This window comes from Epinephelus fuscoguttatus, linkage group LG3, assembly GCF_011397635.1.
Source record: "Epinephelus fuscoguttatus linkage group LG3, E.fuscoguttatus.final_Chr_v1".
NCBI classification, from domain to species: Eukaryota; Metazoa; Chordata; class Actinopteri; order Perciformes; family Serranidae; genus Epinephelus; species Epinephelus fuscoguttatus.
In genome coordinates this window covers 10,348,970-10,375,490 of record NC_064754.1, presented here as the reverse complement: position 1 = coordinate 10,375,490, position 26,521 = coordinate 10,348,970, and the positions used below count along the sequence as shown (strand labels likewise).

The following is a 26,521-nucleotide window of genomic DNA, read 5'->3' as shown; positions in this document are numbered from 1 at the left end:
GAATTAGAATAGAAACTCCCACATATTTCCTGCAGTATAATAATTTATCATTTATCCAGACATATGCTCAGTACATAAGGATTTAAAAAGCATCAGCCTCATGCACATAGAGGTAGCATGCCTGTTCTTCCATGCTACACACTGACAAAATGTTTTGTACAATATCATTTCAGCGAAAATGCATGCGTTTGGGACGTACTGAGCATACGACTGGATAAATGAGACTTGATTTGTACTGCACCAGTTGTGTGAGAGTTTAGAACCAGATGTTATGATATAGTTTTGCTGTTGTAAATCGCAGACCCTGATTACTTTAGTTCATCAAAAATCTTGTCCATTTTTAGATTGTCCATACACTGTGAAGGCATGTGAGAAAAACAGGTTTCTTTACTAATTCAAGATAACAAGTGGTGAGTAACTGATATAAGGATGGTTGTTTTGTGGGTGATGTATTTCTTTCACAAATGTGCCCATGTTGCTATGACAAAAGCTGTTTTCCCAGAGCCAGAAAACCCACACAGACAGGATACAAGTCTCAATGTTGGCTCCAACGATGTAGCCGGTCACATCAAAGTTGATCCGGATGAATTTACCCTGTGAGAGAGAGATAAGGGAAATTACATGTTATAGAATGAAATGATATGATAAACAAAACAAGACCTAAAGAATCACATCAGAAACAAAACTACATGTACTGTTGAAAACTCACAAATCGGGAGGAGTTGTCATTTTTGATGGTCTTGGCATTTCCAAAGGCCTCCAGGATGGGATTGGCCTGCAGGAGCTGCTTCTCTAGCTCCCCCTAGTGACAACAGCAGTATACAGACACATCACTGTTACACACTGACTTGCTGCAGGTGGTGGGGTTGCAGTACAGTAGGTGGTGATTGGTGGGGATGAAGTGGTTCAGGGTGGGTATGGGTTAGGGAAGTATTATCACTGATCTGTCAACAAGTTAAATTACTTAATCGGCTAAAAATAATCAAACTGACTCCTTATTGATCAAAAAATGTCCTGAAAATAAATCCATAAATGGCTGACACTAAAATTCCTCACTCTTCTTTGACGTTCTTCATTACGTAACACAGACACATGACTACAGACCTCTTTATCAGTTCTGAGAGAGAGTATTAAATAAGGAGAAGCTGCTGCTGCTGCTGCTGATGATGATGTGGAAACAGAGGGAGGTTATTTGGGGTCAGACAAGGCATCTGAGTAATGTTAATGTTACAAAACCTTTGATGAATCCTGCCAAAATCTTTGCATTCAAAGTGTCGGCACATTAAAATGATTCACAAACAGCCCTCTGGAGATGCGATTTGCTTCCAGCGTGACTGCAGAGCCTGTGGACTGGTGGGTGGAGCCGGGGGATGGTCAGTAACTGAGGCAGACACCCCGTCACTCTGCATCAAGCTAATCCACCTGATCAAAGGGGTCTGTGTCGGCCTAGCGTCAAGGTCAGGTGCTGTAGATCTCTACCTTAAATACTCTCTTGCCTAAAAACACTCCTCTCAGCTACACTGTAAATGAGCTAAAGCCATGAAGAGGAGAAGGGCTCGACTTATGTTAACATTGTGGTTTAAATAAATGATGAGATGATGAAGATTATGATGATGATTAAGGGGAGACACTACAGGTGACTACAGAAAAACTTTTATCTAAGAGATATCACTATGACACCTCCTCAGCTGATTACTTACATTAAGACAATTTTCTTTGTATCACAAGTTGTCTAACATTTTGTGCTTATATATGCAAATGAGGCATTATCTAATTAAATACGTGCTAATTTGCATACATTTCCAGAACTGAAATCTGAACACTGGATAAAACCAAGTTCAAAATTCTTGTTTCATTTTGTAGACATATTAAGAATCAGGCCCGCTCTCATTCCCAGGGTGTCAAATACTGATGCTTTGTCATGCCCCTAGCCGAAGGCACCCTTCAGCAATGCACCAGGCTTTCAACTAACTCCAGTGTAAACTCATCCAATGCAATATAAGATGAGAGTAACAGATGTAGTTTCAAGAGCAAGAAAGTCTGCATAGGGCAGGAGGGACGGGAGGTGAATGGGTCAAACCTGAAAGGACTTTAATCCAGGAGACCGCAGTTCATGTCCCCTGTGAAACCAAAAGCCTCTGTTGTTTTTAATGTAATGTTACATAATTTATGTATGATCATCGTGCACATATTTACTTCAAGTAATGTTATTCTTACGTATCCAAAGCACTTAATTTAACCCAAAATGTTTTTTTTTTCCGAACCTAACCAACTAGTTTTGTTGCCTAAACTATGAGACACTGATGGCTGTGACAAAGGGTCAGAATTTAACAACCCGAGGATAAGAACAGGTTGCAGTTTCAAAGGTTTTTACAGAGGGAATTATGGATATCCCTTTTTCTCACTCCATAAATCAGAAAATACTGTCAACAGCCATAAAAAAAAAATCAATTTTTGCCATGTTTTTAGGGATAAAATGTTACATAAATCAGACTATGAATGATATATAAAGAAACCTCTCAGTAAAAACCTTTAGAATATAGATCAGAATAAAACTTGAAAGTTTGGTGTATTTAAGTTATTTGTTAGTTCAGTTAGTATTTGATTATGTTGCCAATTACCTAATTTTATATTGTTTGTAATAAAATCATTTCATTTTACTTTAAAAACCGTACGTCTCCTCGTTTTTGTCATGGCTTTGAGCCAGGTCATGACATGCTGAAGAGGAGATTTATGGTTTAGAGTATAAAAACAAGCTTATTTGGAGAAAATGGCCTTTAAAGAAATGTATTGTAAAATACCATAAATACTTAGACTAAAAAGACATTACAGGTTAATGGGGTAAAATTTAACTCATCGATATCACACAAAATTTCCTCAGCTGGTTAATTACATCAAGATAATATTTTTTTTTGCAGCACAAGTCTTCAAAAATGTTATGTTTAAATATTAAAATGAGGCATGATCTAATTCATGCTAATAAAGAAAAATAGCCCGGAATCTCAGTATTGACCTGCACATAAAAACCTATTTTTTCACCTATGGTGTCTCCCCGTCATGATGGATATTTTCAAATTTGCCAGCTTCACAGATTTTATTTCTTATTCAGGTTAGTACATTTAAAAACAAAAACGTAGTTTTACAGAAACAATTAGAGTCACCAAAAGAAAATCATTTTTAAATGTCTGAGGAAAATCAGGACAGATACAGACCAGCTGAAGAGGTGCAGTTCAGTGTTGGCAGAGCAGAGAGGAAGGTCTTGTTCATTTAAATCACTGGTGGAAAGAAAGGAAAAGAAGAGGAGAAATAGAGCACAGCAAAACGGCAAGAAAGCGACTGCTAATAGGAAGGATTGAAGACACTGTTGAAATCAAATGCTCAAGCAGAAAGCTAATGAGCAGGAGGCTGAGTCAACATAGAGAGAGAGTGAGAGCAGAAAAAAGAGACAGACTCAACGCTGTTTCTGTTCAGGTGAGGTCTGTGGAGGCCTCTGAGTTCTACTGAGGACAGTTTACTGCAGAGGTGGGACCAAGTTGTTATTTTGCAAGTCATAAGTAAGTCTCAAGTCTTTGCATTCTAAACACTAAAATTTGAGTCCTAAACAAGTCATAATGGGCTTTTCTGCAAAAGCGATGACAATACTTAACCCTCTGCAACCTGGAGCAACATCACTTTTCTTGTGCTGCTTTCAGACGCCTTTCACAAGTATTTAAACCTTTGAACGTGGAGCAAAGTGCTGCGATTTCTTTAAAAAACATGGGAAAAAAAGGCAATAAGCAACTTGATTTGAGACTTTATAGAAAATCATTTAAATATATTATTATTGGGTGGAGACACTGAGGGTGCATGGACTCAGCAGGGAAGGGAAGCATCACTTTGACCCAAAGATTTATCCTTCGCCAAAGCCATGAATACCACAAACCTAGTCAGGAGCCGGGGACGCCATTACTCATCGTGACTGAAGTGCTGTTCAAGATTTTTTTTCCTTTTTAAATCAGGGCTTAGAGAGGGCAACTGAGCTCATTGTAGACCAGTCAGGGTGTTGATACAGTCTCACGATGTGGGTGTCTCTCGGGACTCCACATGGTGTCAAGCACAAGGTTAGATAAATGCTACAGGACAAGACATCCAACCTTGTACCTCAGGGAGAATGGCAGGTGGGAGGACGAGGAGGGGAGGGGAGGGAGGGGGAAGAGGGGGGAGTCGGTGTTTGGTAGATAAGAACAGGACACGGGCATGCTCACACTGTGCTCGTTGATCTGTGAGACCCTGTCACTGCCAGGGAGGCTCTAATCTCATCTCTGCTGGCAGTGAAAGGGTGTTCGTAAGAGGAGGGATGACACAACATTATAAACCAGTTCAGGAGTACGAAACACTACACGTCCTTCACTGAACATTCGGTGACTGCGAGTCAGTACTACGATGATGGTCATGCAGCCTAAATCAACTCTTGTTGGGTAAGACACAGAGATGTTAGATTAAAAACCCTCTAACTCAAGAACAGCAAGATTCGGGATCTTGACTCTTGGTGTCAGAAAAATGATTACAATTTTTTGGGAAGGTAACTCAGTGACAATTTCTTCATGCACTTTTCTAACACACACAAACACTACACACACAAAAACACACTCCAGGCATTCCCCTTTACTCACGTAGGCAAACTGTGATCCTGATTGTTGCTATTTGGAGGAAATGGCGATATACAGGATTAAACTGGGCAGTTTCCTGCATATGTTGATGAGTGAGGGAACTGGCTGACAGATCCTGACTGTTAATACAGCATGATCTCTTCACACAGATACTTACAACACTGCTGTCCTTCTTGCCTTTATGCGAGGAGGCCACAACAGCCAGATACTGGATGACCTTCTTGGTGTTCTCTGTCTTCCCAGCACCGGACTCTCCACTAGAGAGGGGAAAAGAGAGAAGGGGATTAAAAGATGCAGAGGGGAGATACTGAGAGAGAACAAGAAGATAAGCGGCCCTGACAGCTACTCTGTTCACAGTTCAATAACCCAGTTTAATTGAACGGAAATCATGTGCAGCAGAGATAACTGCACCAAAGTTTGACTCAAAGCATAATGTTATTGTTGAGTCTGCCCAGATTGTTTCACCAACCGTCACGTTCATAATCCAAATTTATTAAAAAGGATATTATTCTTATTTTAAATTAAGCCTCTCTACTTATTTTAAAGCTTTAAAGGAAATGTTTGAAACAAGGGGGCAAACAGCAAGTCTGGCTGTTTTTTTAAGAAGATTTTTAGTGGCATTTCTGAGATAGAAAACATGGGGAGGGACCTTAACCATTAGACAAGAGACAGGCAGATTTCCAGTTTTTATGCTCAGCTAACAGGCTGCTCTTCTAATCTAAAAGCACATCCACACTAAAAGCTTTTCATTTTAAAACTAAGTTTAAAATGACAAAAAAAACTCTGCACCCTTTCAAAATCCATCCCCACCCATCTGAAAACACACATCCCAACTATTCATGTACACTGGGCATGTGCGTGCTGATGTAAACAGCCTGCAGATTGTCTGCTCTGTGGTGGGTTGCATTGGTACAGAAAATATGACAAAGATGAAAAAGTGAGTGAGATCAGTGAGTTATTTGGCTGTACCGATGATGAGGTGGAACTGTTACTGAAAGTACAATGAACGTAATGCTGCTTTCACGCTACGAGCGACACAGCAACAGACTACTACTCATTTTCAATGGAAGCTGGTGACATGAAGCTACAAACTGACGCCCGACACTTGTCGGTGCTGATGGGTGTGACGCACTACAAACTAAAGTCGAGCTGGCCTCAACTTTTTTCAGCGCTCCAATGACGCGGTGAGGCGTCAACCAGATATTTTATGTCCAAATACAAACTTTAGATGACGTTCATATGAGGTGCTCTCTGGCATGTGGCAGACACACACAACCCCGTGGTGACGCAACTACGTTAACCAGTGCTGGCACCTTGGCAATAATGTCGCTGGGCACACTGTTGCTTTAAGTGTAGTGTAAATGCAGCATAAGTTGTTAAAGGTGGTGGGAAACAGATTGGGAGTCATTACAAAGCAAATTTGGTGACATATTAGGGCTGTCCCTGGAGCATTATCCATCACCAGAAAGCCATGGCAGTAGGAAAGCAGTACCCGCACAAGAAGGATGAAAGAACAAAAGGTATGTAGACCACATGTTGTGACTGATAAGACCCAATTGTGATGCAAACATGTCTGCATCTTCATTTAAAAAGCTTCTTCCTGTCCAGACTAAAATGCAGCCCTGGAGTTTTTTATACTAAGACAGGGCCAGCTGCATTTTCAAAAAGTCTCCATTTTTCCGAAACACCAAAGTAGTGTTGACACTAGCTGTATATGTGGCAATAACTCTGCTTTTTAAAACAAACTGTATCAGTGTGGATGCAGCCTAAATCTCTGCAAGAATGCAAATAAGTGTATCTCATAAGATGTTGATTTATTCCTTGAAATAAATGGCTGCATGTGAGCAGCACAGAACAGCCGGATGCTTCATGGCCACAAAAAAAGTGTGTATATACATAGCTGGAAGAAACCACTTATGACACCTACAAAATTATTAGGAGTCACATGATATATGCCTCAAACTAGTCATAAACCTAAAAGTAAAGAGTGCACAGCCTTTAAAAATACATTTTATAAGTCAAACCTTTTCAAACAGAAGCAAGAGCACATTCTTTCCAGAAAATGATCCCACATACTTAAAGAGACAATGTTGAATGATACCAGAGCCACCAGCCAGCAGACGCATCCTCAGACGTGGGTCCATAAAAGGCATGGGATGCTCCCTGTGTTACGGCTTGGCAGCCCTGAGTGGAATCTAATTACTCTGTCCTGTTCAGGTTTGGTGAGGACATACGACACCCAGGCTCCTACTGTCAGCAGCTCTTAGCGCAGAGTAAATTCTGATGGGAGTTTTTTTTCTCCAGATGCTCCATCAAACTGTCTCCTCCTGCACATCCTGCTTACCATCAGTACAGGCTTCAGTGACAAACATAAGATTATTTGACAGGATTGAGTGGATTAGATCATATTTCATTCATGATTTTCTGAAACTGTAGCCTTTTCGCTTGGAAAAATACTGAATATATTTCTATACTTACAGCTTCTCTGCTAAAGACATTATGAATAAAACATGTAATGAGATCTGAGGAGGCAATACTTTATCTTTAAGGTTTAGACAAGGTTGAGAACAACAGTTAAGGACAACACAAACTCTGTAAAGGAAATCCCAGCAGTCTAGAGAGCTCATTTAAAGGGTAAGTTGGGTAGTTTTCAACCTGGACCCTTTCTCTGAATGATTTTGTGTCTAAGTGACGACTGGGAACAACAATTTTTGAAACTGACTGCTGAAGCCAGCAGCAGCTGCAATGTAACCACTTGAGGCATGCTTGCACCATCAGTTTCCGCCCACTAAAAGTGCTTGTTTTTGCCACCAACAGGCTTATATTATTATTTTTAGTGTCCGACAACATTACAGAAAGCATCTCTACAAAAATAAACATTTTTATTAAAGAGTAAGATCCTTTTTGTTTAACCAGGAACAGCTCCAAAATCACCATCTCCAAACCCACCAGACTCCATTTAAAAAAACAGAAATTTTACCACCTTAAAACACACTTCATTTAATGTCCAAAGAAACAAAATAAAACTCAGAAAAATATCTTGATTCATCTTTCCACTGTTCCAACAATCACTAACTCTTGTTTGGTTGAAATAAAGCCTTAATTCACCCAGTTAGATGTGAAAACATACTGGCTCTATACACACTGAAATTACTGTTTATTACAATGGAGTCTGGTAGGTGTGGCAATGGCAATTTTTGGGCTGTTTCTTGCTGCACAAAAATGATCTTACTGTCTCATTGAAAGGTCTATCACTGTAGGGATCCTGTCCATAATGTTGTCTGACACTCATAACAATCTGAGCCTGTCAGTGGCAAAAACACTTTTGGTGGACACAAATTAATGGTCAGAGGTTACATTGCTGGCAGTTTCATCGCTGGCTGATGGAAAAATCTCACTCAGTACTGCACCAGTTTCAAAAACTGTTGTTCCCATTAGACACCACAACATGGGAAAATAGGGTCCAAGCTAAAAAAAAATACCAAACTTACCCTTTAAGGGGATTCCTCTATTAATACATATGATGCATTCATGTCCTCAGCAGGGTCAGAAAAGGCTGTAAATCTGCACTCTATAGGAACATCCTGCTACTTTATGGCCACTATGTCCATTCTATCAGTCCAGTCGTTCACACACACACAATGAGTATCAGACCAAGGAAACTGGTGACCCTGCTCAGATGAAATGTCAACATCTCCAGAATGGATTTAGCAGGCTCCCAGCTATTTCCCATGACAGATTGCTACTGTGTGGAGGAATTTGAGGAATATAATCACTACTAGAATTTCCAGGATGCACACTGTAGAAACCTCTGTAAAAGCTAATGTAATCTGAAAAACTGTTGAATTGTCTCCGTCTATACAGCAGCATGTCATCACTAAAAGCAAACAGGGAATCCCGTAAATTACAATTACACACATCTTCCATGACAGCATTTTAACAAATACCTATAAACTTCACCACTAGACTTCATCCTATAAAGATGAGAGGCGTATATGATGGATTGCTGTTAAAACAATACTGTCAAAGACCATGCCGTGCAATTAAACCCATGTGTAAACACACACGTAGGAGGAGAATGTCATACATGACATTCCATGTATCAGACCAGAAACATTTCTCCCATATATGGCTCCAGAGACCTGCTGAGGCTGAGACCAGCTGTAGCTCAAAGTGAAATCTTAAAGGGACTGTTTCCACACAGGAGGCAGAGTTTGTAATCAGCACTACTTTATCATATCTCCTCCAGTTTATCACTTTAAATGTGTTTTAATAAAACTCTGTGTAAGTTTTCGCCTGTTAGGATCAAACAGTTAATCTTCATGCTCACCAGAACATTGAGCAATTACCCTGCCGCACACAGACAGGGGTAAATACTGCCCAACTTTCCAGAGCTTCCCTCCGATAAAGACAGCCTGATAGTTGAGGAAATGGTCTGATGAGATCAACGAATTTACAGCATCCTTGAGGGGGGAGAGTCTTTCCTTTCATTTTCTTTACTGGGACCACTGGGTGCTGAGCAGCAGAGGTGCTACTGTATGTTAAAGGGACAGTTCACCCCTAAATTAAATATATATATATTTCTACTCTCACTTGCGGTGCTATTTATCAATGTAGATTGTTTGGGTGTGGGTTGCTGAGTTTTGGAGATATCGGCTATAGAGATGTCAGCAATGTCTCTTTACAGAAATCATGACCTGGTTGCTTAAGATGATCCACAGACCTTACTGTGAGCAGTTTCATGTAGGAACTATTTTCTTTCCACTGAACTACACCCGCCAGCCGGATCACCGTGCAGAAGGTAGTGTGTATGCTCACGAAGGAGGAGCTGTAATGTTAGCTAGCTCAGTGGTGCTAGGTGAGCTCGCAGTAGATGCACCCTTCTTTTTGCACGTTGATATGGTTGGTGGGTGTAGTTCGGTAGAAAGAAAATAGTTCCTACATGAAACATAAATGTATATTTCTGAGCTTTGAGCACCACAGGCTGAGCGCCATCTAGTTTCATTATATTGGAGAGAAGAAAGACATCTCTACCGCCAATATCTCAACTACTCGGCAACTTACATCGAAACAGTCAGCACTGAACACAGGTACTTTTGGGGTGAACTTCCCCTTTAACCTGTAGCAGCTGCTTGATACTAATCAGTCACGTTAAATGACTATAGTAGACTAAAAATAACACTACACTGTAGGCCCATTTAGGGCGTACTGTCTTTACTTTTTGATTGAGTGCATAAAGGACCTCCCGCTCCAAAGTCATCCATCTGATGACGTCAGCATGCAGTACATTTTAGTGGAAGGCGACAGAGATAAACATAGAGCACATGTCGGTGAGATTTACACTATGTAAGAGTGGAAAGTAAAGAGCGACCTTTAAATAGTTCCTGGAAAGAAAATAAATACACGAAATGTGATTTGTGAATGATGACCCAGACATACATATTATATTTAAAGATTATTTTTTTCTGGCTTTTGCCTTAAGGACATATTATTAATCTGACGGGGGGGTGGGGGTGGGGCGACAGGATGGCATGCAGCAAGGGCCCGTGGGCTGGAATTGAATCTACTGAATCTCTATTGAACCTACTGCGCCACTTAAGTGGGAAAGGAAAACACTTTTAATTGGTTACTTAACTATTTTTCTATAAATTAAAGTTCTGGTCAGTCCAAAGATTAAACTGATAATGCCAGACAAAAGGACATTGCTTGTCCCTAGATGACCAATGGATGTCAAAGTGCTCAATAATGAGTTTGAAGAAAAATAAATAAACAAAATGGAGCCTAAACATTTGGAGAGCTAATCTGGTTCTCCCATCAGCACGCAGGCCATGCCTCCTGACCTGAGAGGAGAGAGGAGAGTGAGGCTACATCCCTGTGGGAGCGCTGCGTGCTCATCCAGTTTGGCTCCATTTAAATACAATACAATCCACTGCAACATGATTTCACAATCTAAAGCACCCTGCATCCAGCCAGCAAAATCTTCAAACATTATCACAGTTATATTATAAATAATTTCCTTGCAGGTTGAGGCTGGGTGCTGCTGGCAGACCAGAGATGTATCTCCTTTGTTTAACTCTGTGTTTACACAAGCGTTATGTAACCGTTCCTTCACACAGACACACAGATACACACGCAGCCTTTCTTCTAGCTATAATGTGATGTCTGGGACAAAAGGTTAAAGAGGGTCTTTAATGCTCATTTTCAGGTTCATATTTGTATTATGGGCTTCTATTGGAATATGTTTACATGCTATAATGGACAAAAAAAATCTTATTTTTCTCATACTGTCTGTGCTGGAACACCTGTATACACCATCTGCCTGTCTCTTTAAGGACTCCTCCCAAAAAAGCCCAGTCTGCTCTTATTGGTCAACGTTTCCAGGTCTTCGGTATCTCAAAGTTTTTGCATCATTATAGAGTGCTGCAGGAATGAGTCCTATAACCTGGAAATGAGTTAGCATGTTAGCTCTCCCGGTTCCCTTGTCTCAAACTCAGTGGTTTTTTTGAATGGGTTTTCGGTTAGATACCTGAAATAAGGTCTGTGATTAACAAGAGCTTTAGTAACATTTTTACGCTTTGTTCTACGACATAAAATATGCCAGTAAGTATCCCACTTGTAAATTATAAAGCCTTTAGGTGTCTTAAAAAAGGTGGTTGCTAACAAGTGGCTACTTCTGGCACAACAGTGGTTTGCCACAGAGTTTATTTTTTCCAATAATCCAAAATCCAATTGAAAAATCCCACAGGCTTTTTGACGAGGGAACCAGGGTGACGCTAAATCCTGGGTTGGCTTACCAAAAAACATCCTCCCTGGAGCACTCTATGGCAGCCAAGGAATGACTGTAATGGAGAATAGTGACCCTTTCTGCCTTGAAAAATTCCAAATAAAATCTTAACTAGCGGACATACTCCAGCGGGAATATGATCTGAAATTGGGGGGGGGGGTTAACAACAACATCTGCAACTAAGATGACATGTTTCCCTGGTGTTAGCATGTGGCTACATGTAGCAGTGTATGTAATGTAAACACTTGCAGTAGCGTGCCTAGAGCAGAGGACCATATAAAGAAATGTGGCCACACTATGATGTCATACTGAAGACAGAGTAGACAAAAATGTTAGGAACAGAAAGTATTCAGAACTGTGGGAAACTGTAGGATTTTTCTCACAGGGGTTACTTCTACATAAGTCTATCTCATGATATGAAACTTTGGCCAAGTTTAATTTGAACATCCTTCTTTGAAACACTATATGAGACATAAAATACAGACATTATTATCCCTTTAAGGAAAGACAACAAAAGTGAGTTTGGAGGTGAGAAAATTTTACTTACGTGCAGAGAATGGACTGGTCCTCGCGATCTGTAGAAACAAAGAAAGTTTACAGTGTTAGTCAAATTGTGGGACTCATTCACAAACATAACAGTGAGTATCCAGATCACTTATAAAGGCACCAAAATGATGTGGTAAACCAAAGGAATCTGCAAAAACCAACATACAAATATGTTGGTTTTATTATGAATTAAAAGCACGTGGACTTCTTCCCCTACATTTGGCTCGAGGATATGTGTACAGTCATGCACAATAGCTCAGGACACTACTGTACATACCACATGTGAAACCACAAGCCATTCTCAAGGAATAGCGATCAATCTACTGTTAAACTTATAACACCGGCTGGGACTCAGTTCAAGACTTCAAGAAGGCTGTGTGATTTGCGAAGGCTCCCCTGTGCCTAAAGAAACATGTAACTCCCACAAAGACTTAGATTTTCAACCATGAAAATCAACTCTGAATGTGCTGAGCAATGAGTCATTGTACTGTCTCCAAAAATGCTCCTGGGAGAATACAGAGAGTCCATGTAAGGTTATTTTGTAACTGTAACCTTTAATACAAGCCACTCCTGGGGGAGTACAGGGAGTACTGATGACAGAAAAGATAAGTTTGCTGTCAGTTTTCCACATGAAACCTCTTAGTAAATGACACCTGAATGCTTTACTGCAAAAATGACCAGCTGTGGGGAAAAAAAGACACAACACGGAGCATTCGCCAACAATTCTTCATCTTCATACAGTGAAGAACATCATTCATGTGCAGCGTCATCATTTCCATCCTGTGATTTATGACCTTGTGTTACAGTGTGCAGCCTGCCCTGAACTGTAAAATAGCACGGATGCCGTTTCTCTGTTTGGCCTCGACTTTGGCTGCTGTTCCATTCCTTACGTACACACACAAAATGCAGCCTGTTCCCTCTCTGCACTTCCTAATTAAGGCAGAAGGAGAGAGGGAGAGGGAGAGGTGGCCAGAGTCGTGAGCTTTTGTAAGACATCCAAAAACAACACTCAGTTGTGCACCAGAGACTCAGAGAGACGGGACTCTGCAAAAATATTGAGAATATTTTCGTGACACTGATTTGTTCATGTTAGGTAAAACCCCAAAATCTGATTACATGTGAGCGTCAATGACTTTGCACCTGTGTGGAGCACAGAGGAGAAACACATCAGTCATCTGCTGCAGGGAGACTTCAAGGGGACAGCAAACTCCCTGAGGGAATTTCACATTTTTATCTCCTGGACATCAAAGACTGAGGCATAATTTCGGAGGAATGGGATCTCAGCCAAGACTGCAGGAAGAATGTCTCAAAGCTTCAGCGAGTTATCTGGATTTGCTTTAGTTATGCACAACTTCCACTCTAACATGTGAACTGCTCATTCTATAGTGCTCGGTGTAGACATCCTGCACCATTAGTCCCTACTTCATGGGAATTCCCACTAATGCGTCAACAATAACAACTCCCTGCCAGCCACAGTGTTATACAATAAAGGCTCAAAGGGGTTAGAGCTGTGTAGATTTAGTCTTAACCTTCTGAGAGTCGAGGACTCTTGTGTATAAAGGCTTATTGAAAGCATTTATACTAAGACCATCCTAAAGCTTGGCAGCTCTTCCTAACTGGATGCGATGTGAACAAGCAACAGAGAGAACATCAGGTTATTTTAGTGTCTCCCAATGAAAACGACCTAACCTGCTTCATGTTCCAGTGAAAAGGCCGAGTGACGTGTTGCTTGTTTGAAAAACATCTCGCCCTGGCTCCATCTCAGCAAAGCTTCTCGCATCTCCAACCTATTTTCAGAGTAATGGCTAGCTGTTGCTTAGGCTAGCTCAGAGCTCGATATGCTCCCTGAATGTTGTTGCCGCTCATAGGCGTTTCTAGCCCATTTTTGGGGGTGCTGAAGCTTTTTTTTTTTTTTAAACTGTATGTCCCTTTTTAACAAGTTAGAAAAGTGTCAAAGCCATACAGTACTTGGTTGAAACATGATATTTCAACAGAGCAATGCGCTGCCTTCCAGAGTGGGTGATATGCAGTAGTGGCGTAAGTACCTGGCTTAAACCAGGATATGTGGCACATTTCTTAACTTCTACCACTCATTACCAACACATTATTATCATTACCAGTCCTCCTTTTTGCTGCATTTAATCGTAGGTCACTGTTTATGTTGTTAGGTAGGAGTTAGCTGACGTTTTTTCTAGCTAGAGGTGCAGTACCAGTTACAGGTGGTCAGTACCACTGTCCTCTGTTTGAATTGGAATGAAAGAAGCTAGCTGTTGTGTCATGTGCATGTGTTAATATTAAAGCCAAGGTGCTACTGACTAGCTAACTGACTGGATGCCCTATTGTGTGTGTGTGTGTGTGTGTGTGTGTGTGTGTACAGACAGACAGACAGCCTCATCATGGATATAAGATTGTTTTTTCGCAAAAAAAAAAAAAAGAGCCAGGTTCAGGTAAGAGTGTAAGATCAAATGGTCTGTCTATCTAGAATGATGTAAGTTGGATCAATGTATCAGTTTATATCTCTTATTAGATATAAAACACATTATTTGGTTATTTGCCTTTTGGTTGACAGTACAAAGAGAGAGAGAGGAGCAGAGAGAGGACTTTATTTATTAGTATTCTTATTAGTATTTTTGGTACTCACTATAGGGGGCTGGTTTACTCCAGAAACATACATACTGTTTATGTGTATGTTGAGGACCTGCTGTATCAAAATGAGTTATCCTCCCCCAGAAATTAGGGTTATGATATGTTTCTTTTATGATTCCAATCCAGACTTTCCCAAAAAGTGTTGTGCTTTTCTTTCACAAATGTGGGAATGAAATTGCGTTAAAATGTACAAAACAGTGAAATTTATCATGCCTGGCTAGGCAGCTCTCTGGGTGCTCAGCACCCCTAAACCTCTGATCCTAGAATCGCCCCTGCTGTCACTCGTAGTATATCTGGATGCTTTTTTCAAGTTCCATCCATTCGCTGTATGTTAGGAAGAGGTGCTACAGTTTTTGGATATACATAAGTCTTTATCATGCTTCAAGATTCAACAGCAAGCCAGTAACTAAGCCAGCACAGTCGCCTTAAGAAAATGTTGGCATTGTACAATTCTGCAAACCACGGATACATTACACTTGTATCATATAAACATTTCTATAGTGACATAGTGTGAGCTGACTTTGTCATGTGGTGATGGGATCATGGATGGTTTGACAAACATCAAACATCAGAACTAGCTGATTTTAAGTGAGTCGTCGCAGCAGTTCCAGCAGCTTTTTCACCAAACGTGGGTGTTTTTTAGTGCCCAGTCACTGTTTATTGCAGTGGCAATAATGCTTCAAAAAGCACTTGTTTTTTACCAAGGCATTGCTGCGTTTCGGCCAGGATATTGACATGGAAAACAGTTGTTTTTTAGTTAGTCTTTGCTATGTTTTCAGCAGCTTTTTAACCACCAAACATGAATGTTTTTGGAGACCTGTCACACTATTTCCAGCTGGGATGGTGCCATGAAAAAAGGTTGTTTTTTGTTGGGACATCCTGGTGTTTTCTGCTGAGATGATGCCACATGTGAAGAGAGGAGGAGCACACACCAGGTTTGGAGAGGTGCTGACCATTGATGAAAATATACAAACTTGAAAAAAGATGTCAGGTGCACACTCTAAGACTCGATGCAAAAATGTTTTCTTTTATTCAAGTACCAACGTTTCGACTAAACCGTCTTCATCATTGATATCAGGGTATCAATACCCTGATGAACTTGAATTTTTGCATCAAGTCTTAGATTGTGCGCCTGACACTTTTTTTTTTTAAGTTTGTATATTTTCGTCAACGGTCAGCACCTCTCCAAACCTGGTGTGCACGCCTCCTCTCTTCACATGTGGCATCATCTCAGCAGAAAACGCCAGGATGTCCCAACAAAACACAACCTTTTTTCATGGCACCATCACGGCTGGAAATGGTGTGACAGGTCTCCAAAAACACTCGTGTTTGGTGGTTAAAAAGCTGCTGAAAACATAGCAAAGACTCACTAAAAAACAACTGCTTTACATGTCAATATCCTGGCCGAAACGCAGCAATGCCTTGGTAAAAAACAAGTGCTTTTCAAAGCGTTTCGACTAGACCGTCTTCATCAGGGTATTGATACCCTGATGAAGACGGTCTAGTCGAAACGTTGTTACTTGAATAAAAGAAAACATTTTTGCATCGAGTCTTAGAGTGTGCGCCTGACATCTTTTTTCAAGAGATGATGCCACATAACACAACTACTTAAAGCCAGATCTATTCTTTAGCATAACCAAGCAGATTCTGTGCCTAAACCTAGCCACACATTAATCGAAGTGTAGTTGAAACATAAGGAAAAGTGAACTTTAACATTACACTACATAATAACGTAAAAATGCAACGTATCCGGGGTTTGCAGAAAAGCCAACATTTATCGTGACTGAGTTGAGGGACCACATCTAGGTCCTCCTGACTGTGACTAAGTCTGGATTAAATAAAAGAGGTGACTTCTTTTTAAGTCAGATATCCCAGGCTTTGAAACAACTCGTCTAAAGAGGTTACTATGTTATAATCTCTGACATATTTTAAGTCACATCTTAAGTCATGTTGAAAGATTCACTTTCATGAGACTGTTTTTATTAAGGGTGCAGTATGTAATTCTGGAGAAAGATGGTTGTTTGTAAAGTCTGAAGCCCAGGTTGTTGAAGACCGACGCTTGTGGTTGGTGGTTCAGTACAACTACCAGCCCAAGGTCATTGGTTTTTGACGACCTGGATATGGGACTCAATAATCAACTATCTCTCTCCAGAATTACATACTGAACCTTCAAATGTTTATTACCTCCCTTTCATAGCTTGCCATTATCTTGTCTTTTGTATTTATGAACTGACAGTGCTATCATTGCTTTTGCTGCTCACTCTGTCTTTGTTGTAGAAAAAAAAAGCAGCTTAAAGATATGTTTTAGATGTTTAAACTGAATGGGTGGTCCACAGTCTGAAACATTAACTGTCATTTCATATATCACAAGCTTGAGCAAACGTCTGATTTGTTTAGTCTGAAATAAATGCAGCAAATCAAAACACATTCTTTTTTATATGCACATAGTGTTGTGGGTGGTAACAAACATGTGATTCTCCCATCATCTCAAAATGGTCTTGGAGTTGCAGCTGCATGGGTTCTTCTGAAGGGATGAGCTGAGGAGGCGTTATCCAAACACCCACACAAACACCAATCAATCCTGCCCCTTCTTGTTTACTTGTCACACCATATTTACACACCACAGCAGTACTGGTATTTCCTGTGTATTGACCTGCTTGAATTCAAAATCCTTCAATATATACGTATTAATGACAGTTACATTGTCAAAGTAAGAAACAGCAGTAAGCAAATTTAGGCTTTTATGCCGAAGATGCTGTGATTTAGTTCTCTTCATCTACACCAAACCAGGCTATTTATCAGCTTCAACTTCCTTTTGGTACTGTACAGTGCATCTTGTGAGATTTAAAATGTGTTTTGGATGCTGACAAAACAAAACTCATGATGCCTTTCACATGGGCTCTGAGTCTATATCTCATTACAAATATCTTGAAATTATAACCGATGATTGTCTGTCTTTTAAACCTCACATTCAACAACCGGTGAACAAATCTTAAGTTAAAATTGTGGGTTTTTTTTCAGAGACATCTCAGAGCTTTTTCTTCGAGGCAAAAAGGAGCCTTATTGCTGGCACCTTAATGTCTGTGCTGGACTATGGGCATGTTTCATACATGCATGTATTTTCACAGTGCCTACACACGCTGGATACTGTCTATCATGGAGCACTGAGATTTATTACAAATCTCAAATCCCTTACTTGCCGTTGTTCTCTTTCTGCTCAGGTAGGATGGTCTGCCTTGTCCACCTGCAGCCCTAACTATTGGTACATTCTTAATTGTAAAGCTATGTGTTCTACCTTCTCCTTTAGGGATCTATATCCTACAAAAAAGTATGGGAAGTTACTGTCTTTACTCCCAAGACTTACTCTTGCTAAATGTTCCTACAGTCCACACTGATCTGAGGAAAAGGGTGAAAATGTATGCTGCTTCACTGGCTTGGAATAAGTTGCAAACTTATTTCTTAAGGGGCTGGTCTCGTTGGATGCATTTAAAGTGTTTCTAAATTACTTGGAAGTGGTCACATCTGTCTGTGATGTTTTTTGGTATATCATAATTTCTATGAGCTGTTCTTTTCATTTAATTCTAAATTGTTTGTGTTTGTTTTTTGTCTGAAGTGTGTTATTTGTGCTGCTGCTTGTCTTGGTCATGGCACTCTTGAAGAGGATATTTTTAATCTCAATGAGTCTTTCCTCCTGGTTAAATAAAGGTAAGATAAAATAAAATAAAAGATAAAGCACTGATCCACATTACCAAAGACTCAAAAAGGATTAGGATATTCACAAGGATAATACCAAAATAATTTAGCAAACTGAACAGGATCGTAACAGTCTGTCTGTCCGCAGATTGGATATTGTTGCAGCTGTATTTCTTTCACTTCCTCTTTTCGCATGATCAATCATTTCTGGGAGCTTTCAGACTCAGATATAATTTCAGCTCTAGTTAAAGTATCAATTCCCTTAAAATATAGAGACAGTGAGTTTAAGAGACCACATAAGAAATGAAACTTGACGCTCAAAAGTTAGCTTTCATACTGTATCTGAATGCACTTGCTTAGCTTGTGAGTGCTTGTTCATTCATATGAGGATAAAATGCCAAAGCTATATCATGAGCTATACTGATGTAGAATATTGAAGAAGGGAGCTTGAGCTTGGGTCAACTCCTCCATATCATCCTGACTGAGTGACTTAAATGACTGAGCAGTTACATCAGGCAGAGAGATTGAATCGTATGGTTTTGGAAGATTTCGGATAATCCCTCTTTCTTTGGAGCTCTCTAAACAATTACTTCCTAACTTTGCGCTAAGTCCTGTCCAAACATCCTGTTTCATTGGAAACTCATCAAACCAAAGCAGAGAGTAAGTACGATCTCAAACCCATTTAATGGGAACTTTAAACTCTCCTCTCTCGCACCAGAAAAAAAAATCTGTGGTATTCATTCTGACCAAAAGAGAAAAAAAAAACACAGAAGATGTGAATGAGGAAGGGCAGGCTGCTGAAACAGGAAATGTTTTACTGCCTCCACCCATCTCTCAATCCAGATGTCAACCCCTCTGAGAGAACATCCTCATGTCAACACGGAGTCCAGTGGGCACGACCCCCTGGAAACACACAAAACCGATTCTATGGGAAACTAGCTGCTCTAAAATCGCACCACTGCAGGCTTATCCAAAAGCCATTTACTGTAAGCACGACTCTGCCAAGGCCACTATCGTCACCTCTACAAGACACTGACTCTCAAATAGGCCATAAAATACCCTCTTAGATTTTATTTTAATTTTTTTTCATTACTAGCTTACTTTGTAATGCAGTGACAGCAGGCAGGTGGAGCTTTGGAGCTGATTTTTGGACTGTACATAATAATAAACACACTTCTGCATCTGAAAGTCCTGACAGCATTGGCCTGTTTGTGGTTTTCATTAACCGCTTTGTCAACATGACAGCGCTAAATGCTGCCAGCTGTCGTCACTCGGACAGAAGCGAGACTTTTGACAGCTGATACCACAACTCACCCACAACAGGTTCTTTTAAGCTTCCAGCACACACTTCAGTTTGACAGAAATTACTTGGAAACATACAAGGCCAGCAGCTTGACACTACACGCAACACTTTGCTTGGTTATGTGTGAGGGCTGTCAATGAGTTACACCAAGGCCCAGTCCTAATACACCCCTTAGCCCTACCATTTAACCTTTAACCCTTTGTTTTGCATGTTCACATCTAGGGCTAGGGTGTTTATTTGATGACTTGTTTGGGCAATTGATAGTGTGACAATTAAGTTCGGAATGAATCACAAGCATTCTAAAAAATGCAAAAGATTGCCTCTAGCATATGCAAGAGAAATCACCTCTGCAGAAGATACTCACAATGTCTGGCAACACCCATTTGTTTATGTACACACCGGCATAGTGGTGACGTATCAGGGTCTTGAAGGATTGTTCCATTTCACAGGGGAAGTTTTCAACCACTACCCCTTGTAACTCTGCTCCAATGGCAAGGTAGCACTCAGAAATGATAGGTAGGTGTTGCCTGGTCATGCCTCAGCATCATTGATTCAAACTCTGTACAGGTTACCAGCCCATCACAGAGCTAATAAACTGAAAACACACAACTCTGGACAATCGTTGTTATGTTTCCAGTTTATGTGATTTGCATGTTAATGCAACGTGGGAGAAACCTTACATTTCAAACACTGGGATAACAAGAAAACTTACCTTGCATCATGTTCCTGTAGGCATTATCAGCAATGGAGTAGATATGAGGGGGGACTTCATGTCGTTTCTTCCCTTTGTACATGTCAATGATCTTCTCTGAGTAAATGGGCAGCATTTTATAGGGGTTCACCACCACGCAGAAGAGGCCGGAGTATGTCTGAAAGAAAAGACCAGGGAGATGAGCATTGCTACGTGTTTGCGTTCTTGTATTTCTATAGTTGGAAGGAATTAAAGAAGTCAGGGGAAGAAAGCAACAGTAAACATTAAAATACTGTAAAGAACTGTTCGAGGATCAGGTTCAAATGAGGATAAGGGAATCTATTACATGGGTCCAGACCTTGGAGTTTGTCCACTCCACTGAGTTGACTGATCTGTCTGATTTTGTGACATGTGGTTTCTCAGTTAAAATAAAGAATGACCAATGAGTGGCACGGGGGGACTAATGCCGTTGCCAAGGGGGGGTGTTCTATCTGAAAACAGTGTGCACCATTTTGCTACAGTTTCCAGGTTTAACAACATGTTTTCTCGAAACAGTGTGCAAAAAGCTTGAGGTACTTTTTGTCTCGTTTGGTGGGTGTGTCAGAGGTGTTACCTTATCAGCAGCAACGTGTATATATTTTGAAATTCTCACAGATCTTTACTTATTGTGAATTTAATTTTTGTTTTTATTTCTCACTTGCTTTGGCAAAGTCATGTAGCCTAAGTTTCCCAGGCAACTAAAGCCCCTTTGAATTGGACTGAATGAAACCCCACCGTATTAAAAAGCAGAGCGCTTGTGAAACAAACAGGGCGTTCAATGCATCACCATTTCCGTTTAAATAAATGTTTTACCAAGTTTTATCGGTGCTGACCACAGCCAGGCTGTTGTCAAGCAGTGCACTGGAGTAATAACAACAAAGGCGGCTGCTATAGACAAGATGGACGCTGTTATTGAGGCTGTTCTAAATCGATATGTCTTCTCAATATCGCCCAATATCGTAGTTGGTTTAAATTCGCTCTAATCCACTTTTAAAAATTTCCTTAAAACAAGAATGTTGGCACAGCAATGTGTTAGTGTGGACTTAAAATGATGTTAGATTCAGGCGGATATGTTGGTCTCTGGTGACTGGCTAGGGAAAATCAAATCCCCCTCCCTAATGGTAATCAGTGGATGCAACATCGCAATGTCAAACTAAAGATTTAAACGGGCTGTAACAGCTGCAGGGGAATTAATAAGTTCAACAGAAAATGCTCAGATACAAACATGTGTAGCTACATGCTGTTTGGGTGTGAGTGAATGACTGTGGGAGCATTTCCATGTTTTTACTGTATACTTACATAAATAAGGCCTGAGAAGTACCTCTCGCGGATATTGTGCAACACGGAGGCTTCGTTCAGGCAGGTGAGCTCAGCCATGTCCTCCACCTTGCTGAATTTTGGCGGGTTCATCTTCTGGATGTCGTCCTTGTTGACCGTCACCTTCTTGCCATTGTCAGCCAGCTCCACCAGCACCTCGTCGCCGTGCTCCTCCTTGATACTGGCCGCCTCGAAGCCATGCTTCTCCGACGGGATCCACACCAGCTTCTTGGCGGCCCAGTCGGCCTGAGCCATGGGGCTGTTTATGAAGTCTTTGTCAACAAAGAGGAACTTCTCGTCCTCGTTTGGGGCCTTGGTGGACATCTTGGGCTGAGGTGGAGGGCCAGCTGTTGAAGAGAATAAATGAATTAGATGTTGAAAAAGGGTAAACAATAAAGGAAGCAAAGACAGGAGGGAGGGAGAAAGTGAGTTACTGAGGAAGGAAGGAACTTAGGAAAGAACAGAGGCACAAGGGAACAAAGCAGAAAGGCAGGAAATACAAAAGATAAGGGGGCAAGAAATGAGGCTTCAACACAACGTTAATATTTTACAGGACATGATCTTGCAGTGATGCATCAATTAGAATTACAGTATTTTCCACACTTTATAATACACACCCTACATGAATATTAACCCTTCAGCAAGTATTCTGGTTTTCTTTTTGGGTAAAAAGACAGCAGTTTCTGCACAGGGTTAACTAAACACTGCAGTAAGCTATCAGACTAATAGACACACTGCTAAAGTTACCTCCTGCCTGTGATTGTAACTCAAAGGGTTAACATGTTTTATCCATCGGGGAGTTCCAGAGAGCAGTCATTCTCACAGACCTCCACCCCCTCTCGACCCCACACTTTTCACATATGCCACAAGGGAGACGCACAAACAACCCCCCTGCCTAATTTAGATAGAAAGATTGAGGCTGGGAAATTTTAATTAACTCACAAACAAAGACCAACACATGTTGTCATCGGCTTTATCTGTAATACTCCCAAACCATTAATGCTCATGAGCATTTACTCATACTCAGTCATTAAGTCAGTGCTTAATTGACAACATCCATGTTTTCCGTGTCTTTCCCCCTCCATCTCTCTCCCTCTCTCGCCCTGTCTCTCTGCTTGGAGGCTTCAGTCTCGTGCTGTGATGACCATATAAGGGCTCCTTCTCTGGAGCAGGACTCTTTTTCTGCGGACCTAAACAGCAAGGCAAGTGAACTCCCAAACAAAGCCCATATAGGGAATAGTATGTCTCTTGCTGGCCTCGTCGTTTACTTCAAAATGATAACAGCGAGGCAGGGAGCCTGAGGGGGGCCCGGGGCTTTAACAATCATGCTTCATATGGGCCACGTTCGTTTTTTAAATGCAGCAGGCAGTGGCTGAAATATGAACAAGTGTCTGGGAATCAGCCATGTCTGGGAGAAGCACCTGCAGCAGGAGGCACTGTGAAATGCAAAGGTGCTAGAATTGTACCTGAACCTAACTCTATTAAACTATAAGTAACGAGTACAGCTTGTAAATATGTCATCCCCATGTTCTGCACTATATGTGCGACCAAACAAAACTGGTCCAGTGAGTTTAACACTACATTAAACAATATTATGATATGATGAATGGGATTGGCCTCTGAATGACTGAAAACTTAGTGGTTCCTGGATTACAGACAATGAGTCACCCATGTCTACAGTCTGTTACTCCCCTCCTCTCCATCCCTCCGCACGCCAAGACTGGCACACACTTTAATTGAGTGGGAACTTTGTAAAAAAAGCCACTGAGCCTCCTGAGAAGCCAATAAACGTTCTCCAGGGACCAACCAAACCAAACCACCCAGAAACTTCTAAAAGATATTGCATAAATATTAACTGGAGGCACAGACAGACACTTCCTATTTGTCAAAAGCTGCAGAGCCGCTGGATAAGTGCAGTGAACTGAGCATAGTTCTGAGGGAACGAGGAGGGCACCAGCTGATGCTTTGATGATCAGCTACTTCTGCAGAAAAAAGTAAACAGACTTTTCCTGACGCTCCCCCCGCGTGCTAAAGTATGTGCAGCCAATCAAAGCCCTCCTCCTCAATCCCTTTAACTTTTCTCACCGCTGTGGCTTGATACCTTCTCAAAGCCCCCTCTTTCTTTCTCTCTGTTGTATCAACACCGCTCTGTACTCAGCCAGAGTATCTCGCAGACAGCCGTCTGAAGTGGGGCTGACAGGTTGATACAGACTGACTGGAAATGTTATGTATGACAAGGGCCCTGTTTGTCAGCACATCTATCATTAGCCATGAGACTAAGCTTACCAGTCGCCTGATGAAAGTGTGGTAGTTTCTGCAGACCAACAATACGTTACATTTGCACGTTTTTATGTATCATATCGTTTCTAAAGTGAACTAGTGTATGAGCTGACTGTCACTGGGAGGAGGAGAGGATGGTGGATAGCATGTCATCTAGGCGAGATGCCTGCAGAGTTGCAAACCACTGATTGAGACCAACAAAACCAGTTGTGAATTAATGAGTCATTGCTGTGTTTCCAGGGTCTTTAAGGCATCACGTGAGGGTATTTTGCAGCCATGTTGTTTGTCCAGTGGGGGTAGTGGTACAAAAAGCATTGTGTTTGGGGATGGTACCCCCAGAACCATGTATTTTAAGCCAAAACATAATCTTTTCCGAACCATAACCAAGTGGTTTTTCAACTAGAAGCTTCAAGGTATCCGCTGCATAATAACATCCAAATGTATCATATCCTCAGGTTACAGAAAGGTACCATGCCAACATTTTTTCAGGCATTTGGGTTGACAACTCATACTCCATTGTAACTAATGTGTTCACAGTCATACCGTAAATGACTGAGAAAAAAAAAAAAAAAAATTAACCCACAAGAACGCTGCATTTAGCACAGTTTTACAGAACTGCTTAGCCGACCATAAACCATCAACTCAAGCACATTTCACTTAAGATTATCAGATCCTTTGCTATCATCAGATGCTGACCATCATTCTCAAACACATCCCATCGAGGCTGAGAAGAAAACAACAATACAAATCTATGACATGTCCAGTAACAATTACTTTATTTCATAATCTCTATTTAAAATGATAATAAACACATGGAAATGTCACCCAGGAGACTGACTGGCCTATTTCTACTTGTGGGTGAAAGAGGTTGACCTGTAGGGCCTGTGAATGATTTAACTCATTTCCTCTCTTGGTTGTTTCCACAAACATTCTTCCTGTATCATCTTCGCAGTAATGCCTCTGTATGATGATTGTGATTACAGCATGAAAATAATTAAATCGTAAAGACTCAAACAGACAAATGATACTTGGTTTGTCCCATTAGACCAAATGTCCTCAGGCAGAGCTCTCCATTTAAATAAAAATATGACAGCGAAATAAGCTGTCAACAAATAACTTCCTTCCTCATCTCTGGTAAAAAAATGATAAGCCATTGCACAAACACTCCTCCTCTTTTGCCACACCGTGCACCAGAACCAGCAAACTAAGAAGTCTAGTAGAAGTCCTTCTCAGTGTAAAACAAGAGTGATGCTGGTGTTTCTTTGACCTGATGAACATCTCAAACTAACAAAGGCAAGCAAATGTGGCCATCACTGAACTAGTCATTGATGTACATAATAGTGGAGAGATCTAACAATGAAATGAAACCAGACTATCAACTCCTCTAAAACAATCACAGACAGGTTTCATTGGTGACGTGTGACAAATGTCAGTTCTCACTAAAGCGTCTGCATTCTCAGCCACAACAGTTTCAGCAGTTTGACAGACAGACAGCTTTATACAACCATATTTGGAAAACAGGAAACTCCATGGTTAGAGTTGAGCCCATTTCTTTATTGAGATATTCAGACCCAACTTCCCCTTACTTCCTTACTGTGCACTGCAGCATGGTACAGTGAATGCAGCATGATTTTTACAGTGTCTAATACACTTGATTAATACACAAATTTATGTATGAATGAGAAGTATTAATAAACTCAATAATGTAGGTTACAGTGGACCTGAGCACCTGCCTGCACCTAAATGGTGTCACTGTTTTCAAAAAGTAACTTTAAGAAGTGATGCAAATTGCAAACAGGTTACCAAAAAGCTAAAGCTAATAATGGTAATGGCTTAAATACTGATATAGGAATATAGAATTCCTTTCTAGCATCATGTTTAATGTTGAATGAAAACAGCCCCACAAATTCCTGTTCCTCAAACGCATCTGAAGTTAGTAAACTGAGAGATGGATGCAGTTTGACAAGTGCGCTCCAGCATCACCACTCGTTAAACGACCCGCCATAGAAAATGCTATACTCACACAATGTGAAGAAATTTAGTTCAGGGGAGTTTTGGGTTTGGAGAGTTAGGGTCTGGAGCAGCGGCGTTGACGAGGTACTCCACAAACGAACAGTCCAAATGACCCCCGTCAATTTCACAGCCTTACCATTTAAACTGCGCACTGCTGCGCGAGGGTGGAGCCGCGCGAGCCGCACCTCCTCCTCCTCCTCCTCCTCCTCCTCCTCCAGCATCGTCCAGCTGCAGGCAGCATCCAGTAGTGGGGCAGGAGGCAGAGGACATGCGCACTGCGGACACCGGCAGGGCTGAGGGAGGAGGGTATGATGAGAATGAAGAAGGGCTGAATGGAGCAGAGTCCTGCTGATGAAATGAGGATAAGAATGAATAAGTTAAAATAACTAAATGAGGAACGGTGTAGCTTCTTCCACATTAAGTTTGACTGTGTTTATGTGTGAGGTATGTGCACTTTATTTTCCATTTTATGCTACTTTATAGGTTAATATTCCTTCTCCACTACACTTACAGTATCTGCAAGCTATCAGGGCCGTGCAAAGACCTTAAGAAAGGCAGGT

General features: G+C 41.0%; 1 protein-coding gene across 2 annotated transcripts in view; it reads right to left on the bottom strand.

Annotated features, from left to right (window-relative positions):
* Positions 1-26,129, bottom strand: part of myh11a (myosin, heavy chain 11a, smooth muscle) — a 43,787-nt gene extending 17,658 nt beyond the window's left edge. Inside the window, exons 1-8 of one of the 2 annotated variants that reach the window (XM_049572995.1) lie at positions 25,972-26,129; positions 21,651-22,015; positions 20,334-20,490; positions 11,981-12,008; positions 4,807-4,906; positions 4,653-4,679; positions 710-802; positions 531-594 (exon numbers count right to left, since the gene is read on the bottom strand). In XM_049572995.1, the coding sequence (XP_049428952.1) occupies positions 531-594; positions 710-802; positions 4,653-4,679; positions 4,807-4,906; positions 11,981-12,008; positions 20,334-20,490; positions 21,651-21,992 (811 nt within the window). In that variant the 5' untranslated portion in view covers positions 21,993-22,015; positions 25,972-26,129. The remainder of the gene's footprint in view (positions 1-530; positions 595-709; positions 803-4,652; positions 4,680-4,806; positions 4,907-11,980; positions 12,009-20,333; positions 20,491-21,650; positions 22,016-25,971) is intronic. The other variant, XM_049572994.1, reaches the window with a different exon arrangement.
* Positions 26,130-26,521: the final 392 nt, after the last annotated feature.